Consider the following 8,212-nt stretch of genomic DNA (forward strand, 5'->3'; position numbering starts at 1 on the left):
GACTGCGCCCCTCATGCGGATGGGCGGGAATGGAGGGTAAAAACCGTTGGAATATTATTATTAGTGGTATTCATCTAAACCGATNTTTGTGTTTAATAAAGCTAGGGCAAGAGAAATCATCAGAGGTATGTGTATCGTTATTACAATTTAGAGCTCTCGATTTTGTTCGCACATTTTCAAACAGCCCGGGTATATAAGCAGCGAGTACTCGCACACTTGTTCAATGCTCGTTACTCGAAAATTGTCGGGTTTTTTCGAGTAATTTGAGCAATGTTTTTTTATTATATTGACATTTTTGGTAGAGACTTTTAAAATTTTTCAAATTATTGATATATAATGCAAAGATTGTTAAATTGGTATTTAATAATATAATTTATTTAACATGAATTAGAAAGCAGCTGCTGACAAATACAATTTACAAAACTCGAAAATTTTGAACGAACATTTGAGCAGTTGAGCAATGAACGAGTTTCGAGCGAGTATCGAGCTATTCGCATTGCTCGATACCCGGGTATCTAGAGCTCTATTTAGAAATGATGTGACTGGTATGACTGCTAAAAGACCAATTAGAGCTGAAACTTACACCAAGGTCTTTGATTTCTTGGACTTTTTGAAAATGAGTTTGAGAGATTACATAAGACGTCGAAAGAATATTGTGACTTTTGGAAAAAGTAACTTGAAAACATTTTTTAATATTCAGAGAAAGGCGAGAGCTGAGACACCAGCGGTGTAGAATATTAATCCCGGACTGAAGTCTTAGCGCATCATGCGCATTTTCAATCAAAGCAAAAATTTTTAAATCGTCAGTGTTGGCTTTCATATAAACTGTGTAATATTGTTTTTGATGTGAACCTTGGGTAATACCGTCCTTTTATGTAAACCCTGTGTAATATTATTTCGATGTTAACCTTTTATCAATGTACCACCCCTATCCCTGATCGATAAATGGCAATTAGTTATCGATGTGCGACAGAAATCTAGGAGCACTAAGCCATTTGCGATCTGGAAATAGAGGGAAACACACGAAAGTGTGAGTATTTAATTTATCGTAATTTATCTGACATAATTTTGTAAATCCTTATAGGAAATAAAACTCATCACCACATTTTCACTTGTACGTAATTGCTGGTGTTTTATTTACCCCCTCACCAGATCGGGAATCAACATTTTTTATTTCACTTTCGTAACAAGGAAAGTGGCGGAAGTGAGCTGCATGTTGGGTTAGCTGGACCCCCGCGCGGTGCGCTGCATTAAGACTACCGAGGCTGTGTATAGCCCAGCGAGAATAATAAGAGGTTTAGCATCGGTTAGAAGTAGAAGCAAGGTGGATTTCGGTAAGTGCCTGTGAGTTATTGATTTGGCGTTAGGGTTCGTAGTGGGTCGTTACCATAACCTAAAACTGTGAGTCCAACTTTTGAAAACGTGGAGCGAAGCCATTTTGTTGGGACCTTCGACACTGATTCGTTGTTAATAAAATGCCTACTACACGTTCGACAACGAGTAAGGAAAGGGAGGGCGATAGTAACGACGAGCTGAACAATACTGTTTGTGAGCATCCGGCAGGAAATTCGCAAGGGGAGTCGACGATTGAAATGAGGCTAAACGAAATTATGATGCAGATGAAAAGCTTGCAAGACGAGATGCAACGTATAAGGCAACCACAAAGCGTTATTCAGTTAGAAGCGAATCAAATAACGAATACAGTCGATTCGGAAAGTATAGGTGTAATTACTACGGCATCCAGCGAAGTTGGCCACTCTCAGCACAATTCCAGCATGGGGAGAGCACATAAATTGTATGATTTACCTGAGTTTGATGGTCGTCCGGAAGATTGGCCAATGTTTAAAGAAACGTTTGCGATGACAACGGCGGAGTATCAATATAGCAATCCGCAAAATATGATGCGATTACAAAGGGCGATAAAAGGAAGGGCTCGCGAAGCTGTTGAATGTCTGTTGATTCACAGTAGAAATGTCCCGCAAATTATGAGCACCCTGCAGGAATGTTTTGGAAGGCCTGAGTTGTTGGTGAAAAGTCAAATAAGCCGAATAAGAAGCATTGCGCCGATATCTGAGAACAGGATAGAGCAGCTAATAACCTTTGCAACAAAAGTTCAAAATTTGTCGTCATTTCTCCAAGCAGCTGAGTGTGACCATCACCTTTCGAATCCGACACTTATGGAAGAGCCTTTGATGAAGTTACCCGTGCAAAGACGAATAGAATGGGCACGACATACAGCATCAATCGTTCCAAGGCCAACTATTTGTCATTTTAGCACTTGGTTGCAGGAGCTTTCTAGAATCGTGAGTACTGCGTGTTCGTTTTCGAGCTTAGAGCCACGTCCAAATAGGGTCGAGGGGCGTACTAGATTTTTTTATGCAAATGAAACTAACGCTAGCAGTAACAGAAACGATAGGTGTGATGCTTGTTCTGAGAAGCATACGCTCAGCAAGTGTAATAAGTTTTTAGGCATGAATTATGTTGAAAGATGGCGGTTGGCTCGTAGCAAAAAAGTTTGTTTTAATTGTTTAAAGGGTCACCATCGTAGTAATGCTTGCACGGAACAGCATGAATGCAATAATAGTGGGTGCACGCGTAGAGTCCATAGTTTGCTTCATGAGACACATGAGAGAAATCGTTGGCAGCGGAACAATTAGGCGATGCAACAGACACCGCAAGTAGGATTGCAGAAAGAAGCAGAGCAGCAACAACAATTAGAGCCGCAGTCTCAACAGGTATTTACGAGCACAATTGGGTTCAGTCCACTGATGAAACTTATTTTTAAATACTGCCAGTGGTACTATATGCTAAGGGGAAAGAAATTAAAACGTTTGCATTCTTGGATGAGGGTTCAGCGATATCCTTGATTAACTGCGATTTGGCAAGGCGTCTCGGCTTAGAAGGAAAAAGCGAAACGTTGACATTGCAGTGGTTTTAAAATGCGACCGTAACAGAAGTCTCCCAGCGAGTAGACATGCATATTTCAGGTATCGGGAAGAACCGAAAGAGATTTTTAATGCAAAATGTTAGAACGGTATCTAATTTAAAGTTGCCAAAACAAACAATTAATTTTACAGACTTGCATTACAAACATCGAAATTTGACGGTTAGTCAGTACGCTAACGCAGTGCCCGAGTTGCTGATTGGTTTAGACAACGCGCATTTAGGAATTCCTAAACGAACGGCTAATGATGGGAGCCGAGGGTATGCAGTTGTGCTAACGAAATTAGGATGGGTCGTTTATGGAGCAAGAGGCATGCAATCGACCAAGGACCATCAATACACGTTTTTCGCGAATATAGGGGACAATCAGGATGACATGGAAAGGCTGGTGAACGACTATATCGTAAACGAAAACATGTACGTAAAGGATGTGCAGTATGTTGCAGAGGCGACGGAAATCAGTAAGGCGAAGCGCATACTTGAAGCTACAACTAAGCGAGTTGACGAGTCACGGTTTGAAACAGGCTTGCTATGGAAAAACGAAAACATTGAGTTACCAGATAGTCGGAAAATGGCCGAACAGAGGTTTTATATGTTAGAAAAAAAGTTTGAGAACGATGTCAACTTGAAGAACGCTTACACTCAAATTATGGCACAGTACGAAAAAAAGAGTTACTCACGAAAGCTAACCAAAACTGAAGCTGCTGAAGAAGAGTATCGCACTTGGTATTTACCTCACTTCGGAGTACATAACCCCAACAAGCCTGGTAAATTGCGATTGTCTTCGATGCTGCAGCGAGAGTACAGACGGTGTCCTTAAACTCAGTATTAATGTGCGGACCAGACTTAACGCAGCCATTAGCAGCTGTATTGATGAAGTTTAGACAAAAGCCAGTAGGAGTATGTGCGGACATCACCGAAATGTTCCACCAGGTGATGATTCGAAAAGAAGATCAGCAAGCGCAGCGTTTTCTCTGGAGGACTCAAAGAGATAAGCCATTGGAGGTGTATGCGATGAGCGTTATGATATTCGGAGCAACCTGCTCACCTTGTTCAGCACAATTCGTAAAAATTAAAAACGCGGAAGGTTTTAGAAAACAATTCCCGAAGTAGTAGCTGCCATAATTGAGAACCACTATGTCGACGACTTTGTGCATTGTTTCTCTAGTGAAAAGGAGGCGTTCAACATAACTAAACGAGTTGTAGAAATTCATAAAAATGGAGGTTTCGAATTGCGAGGATTCGCCTCCAATTCCAAACTCATTACGAATATGAACGAAAGTGAAACCATGTCATCCATCGTTAATCTTGACAGAGATAATGCGGATTTATTCCAAAAGGTACGCGGTATGTATTGGGATACCGACAACGACGTCTTCAAGTTCGTCCTATCGTTTGGTTAAGTGGATCCTGCTCTATTGAAAGGAGATAGAAGGCCAACGAAACGCGAGGTGCTAAAAACCACTATGTCACTATTTGATCCCTTTGGAATAGCAGCCGGTTATACACTGGAGGCTAAGTTAATACTGCAAGCTATTTGGCGTGAGCGTACGGAATGGGATGAACATATATCATGTGGCGTGTATGAAAGCTGGAAGAGTTGGTTACGGCTGTTGAAGGAGCTTGCGCAAATAAGCATTCGTCGTTGCTATGGTACTTTCTTCTCAGATGCAAGTGAAGCAGCTTACGCAGCAGTCGCATATTGGAGGATTCCAACGGAGTTAGGTAACGCTTCATTGCGGGGAAAACTAAATGTGCACCTCTTAAGTTGGTATCGGTGCCACGGCTGGAGCTACAGTCAGCAGTGCTTGCAACACGTCTCAAGCAAAGCCTAGTAAGTTACCACAATTATAAACCGGCTAGAGTATTCATGTGGAGCGATTCGAAGACGGTCATATCTTGGATCAAATCAGATTATAGACGCTATAAGGCCTATGTCGCGCACAGGGTGAATGAAATTCTGGAAGGGAGTAGCATTAGCGAATGGAGGTGGCTACCTAGTGCGACAAATCCGGCTGACTTTGGCACACGGCGAAAGAACGTAAAACGCGAATCGTTTTGGATAAGTGGCCCGAAATTCCTTACGCAGGACGAATCAAATTGGCCTCCGAATGAAACATGCCATAATACTGATCTAGAAATACGCAGCAAATATCCAACCATTTTAATAAGAAATGTTTTTACACCTTTTAAAAAATTTTCATCACTTATTCGCTTAAAAATAGTAGCCTGGGTCCTCCGGTTCCTGGGTAATTGCCTAAAAGATTAAGTGAGACATATTTATGGAGTCCTACGCATTAACGAGCTAAGACGAGCTGAAGAGGTAATATTTCGAAGAACGCAAATGGAAGCCTTCCCTGAGGAATATGGTGCACTGAGGGAGGGAAACCCAATAAAGAAGAGCAGTGCGTTACTAACATTTAGTCCGTATATAGATGGTGTTGGGTTGATGCGAGTAGGAGGGCGAATAGATGCGGCTGAAGCAGTTCCCCTATATACACGACGTCCTGTTATCTTACCGAGAGAACACTACGTAACTCAACTAGTAATCGATTTTTACCATAGACTGTGGAAGCATCAGAACGAGAGTTTAATAGTAGAAATACGGCGGAAGTATTGTATACCACGAATTAGAACAGAAGTGCGACGTGCTGGAAAAAGGTGGCAGGTCTGCAAAAACACAAGAACAGCCCCTTCTCCGCCGTTGATGGGCCAATTGCCGTTGGATCGTCTAACTCCGTTTGTTAGACCTTTTTCGTATGCGGTCTGGATTATATGGGACCGTTCAAAATAGTCATAGGGCGACGTAGTGAGAAGCGATGGATTGCACTTTTCACGTGCCTGACAATACGCGCCATCCACTTGGAGATCGCCAAAGATCTTTCCACAGACAGCTGCTTAATGTGCATCCGTAACTTTATGAATGGACGAGGAATACCTATTCGAATACGCACGAATAATGCAACGAATTTCGTTGGTGCAGATAATGAACTAAAATGGCAACGCATACAGTTCGACAATGATAAAATTTCTGATGCACTTTCGACCAAAAATATCGAATGGATCTTCAACTGTCCTCTAAATCCCCATGCTGGTGGGTGTTAGAAGCGTCTAGTTCGCAGTGTGAAGAGAGGCATTGGTCACCCGCTCTATAATGAAAATCTACAGGAGCACACGCTATACAGTCTCATGTGCGAAGCTGAAAATATTGTGAACTCGAGGCCACTGACTCACATTCCCCTTGATAGTCCCACTGTTGAACCACTAACCCCGAATCACTTTCTCATAGGTACCCCAAATACTGAGCAGACACCGCACCCTCATGATGAAAAACATCGAGCTACCCGGAAGCAGTGGCATAGAGTGCAGCAAATGCAGCAACGGTTCTGGAGGAAGTGGATGACGGAATATCTTCCTGACTTTACGCGCAGACCGAAATGGCATCAACCCGTAAAACCACTGGAAGTCGATAACCTTGTTCTCGTATGCGACCAGAATACCCATCGTTCAATGTGGCCCTTGGGTCGCATTACCAAAGTGTTTCCTGGGAAGGATGGCCAAGTAAGAGCAGCGGAAATACGAACGTCGACCGGTATAATCAAACGCCCGGCCTGTATTCTAGCCAAATTAGAAGTTGGTGAATCTGGGTAGATTCACGGGGGCGGGGATGTTGGCTTTCATATAAACTGTGTAGTATTGTTTTTGATGTGAACCTTGGGTAATACCGTCCTTTTATGTAAACCCTGTGTAATATTATTTCGATGATAACCTTTTATCAATGTACTACCCCTATCCCTGATCGATAAATGGCAATTAGTTATCGATGTGCGACAGAAATCTAGGAGCACTAAGCCATTTGCGATCTGGAAATAGAGGGAAACACACGAAAGTGTGTGTATTTAATTTGTCGTAATTTATCTGACATAATTTTGTAAATCCTTATAGGAAATAAAACTCATCACTACATTTTCACTTGTACGTAATTGCTGGTGTTTTATTTACCCCCTCACCAGATCGGGAATCAACAGTCAGCATACAGCAAAAATTTAGCAAATGAAAAACAAGAACTCACATAATTTATAAATAATACAAAGAGTAAGGGATATAAAATGCTACCTTGAGGAACCCCCGATGAGGCAATTAAAGATTCCGAAGAACAACCATTAACAGAGACCACACAGCGCCTATCCGACAAATAAGATTTGAGCCATTGCAAAAATACTGAGTGGAAACCCAGTGAGGCTAGCTTACTGACCTACAAACTGTGCGAAACTCTATCAAATGCTTTGGCAAGATCAGTGTAAACGCAGTCGACTTGGAAACCGTTCGAGATAGCTGCAATACAATACTCACTAAAGACGCCTAGATTAGTTACCGTAGATCGGTTGGGGACGAAACCATGTTGATTGGGTGAGACTAGACTTTTTGTCGCGAAATACATTTTCTCCTTGACGATAACTTCAAAAAGTTTGGAAATTGTTGAAAGTTTCGAAATGGGTCTGTAATTACAGACATCACTTTTGCTGCCACTTTTAAGAATAGGGGTAATTGAAGTCAATTTCAATTCATCATAAAAAATACCGGAGGCTAGAGACCTATTGAAAATAATTTTTGAAGGAGAGATCAAAGCAGGACACTTCATAAAGTTTGAAGAGAGCCCATCAATATCTTACGAAAGTTTAAGGGAGCCAAAACTAGTAGAATTCACACTAGCAGAGAAACTAGAATCCACAGTAGCGACATTAGCACTAAAAAATGCAGCAAATAGATTTGCAACGTCAGCTGGAGTGGAGGCACATTTATCTTCAAAAAATACAGCTGAGGGAATACTAGAGTTGTTCTTCTTAGACTTAATAAAATGCCAGAAGATTTCGGATCTTCTCTGATATTGGATTCAATACCTAAGATATAATTTCTGTAGAGGAATTTATTCAAGCAGTTAAACTTTTTAAGATGGACCTGATATTTCTCAAAGAAAAACTGACTTCCAGAGGCCTTAAACTTATTATAAAATTTGTTTCTAAGATTCTTAAGTTTTTTAAAGTCACGATTATACCACGGTAATTTATAGCGTCTTTTTCTAATTATTGGAATGAATTTAAAACAAAAATCAGAAATTACAGATTTGAAAGTAGCGAAGCATTTAGCTACATCGGGGCAAGAGAGTAAGCTTTCCCAATTTAATTCACCCAGTAATCTATTTAACTTGGGATAATCGCAGGCTGCATAATTAAACTTAGGTTTGTCACCAGCATTGAAAGACGGGAAT

General features: G+C 41.2%; 1 protein-coding gene across 1 annotated transcript; it reads left to right on the forward strand.

The window, feature by feature from the left end:
* The first annotated feature begins 509 nt into the window (after window positions 1-509).
* Window positions 510-5,622, forward strand: LOC108359469 (uncharacterized). The gene is made up of 2 exons (XM_017611347.1): window positions 510-1,030; window positions 1,085-5,622. The coding sequence occupies exon 2, from the start codon at window positions 1,476-1,478 to the stop codon at window positions 2,655-2,657; it is 1,182 nt and encodes a 393-aa protein (XP_017466836.1). The 5' UTR covers window positions 510-1,030; window positions 1,085-1,475; the 3' UTR covers window positions 2,658-5,622.
* The last annotated feature ends 2,590 nt before the right edge of the window (window positions 5,623-8,212 follow it).

Source organism: Rhagoletis zephyria, unplaced genomic scaffold, assembly GCF_001687245.7.
Source record: "Rhagoletis zephyria isolate East Lansing unplaced genomic scaffold, Rhagoletis_zephyria_1.1 Rzeph_scaffold_00397, whole genome shotgun sequence".
Classification (NCBI taxonomy): domain Eukaryota; kingdom Metazoa; phylum Arthropoda; class Insecta; order Diptera; family Tephritidae; genus Rhagoletis; species Rhagoletis zephyria.

Bases quoted from the DNA above. Each gene is read 5' to 3' on its own strand.
- LOC108359469 (XM_017611347.1), top strand. From the start codon at position 1,476: ATGCCTACTACACGTTCGACAACGAGTAAGGAAAGGGAGGGCGATAGT.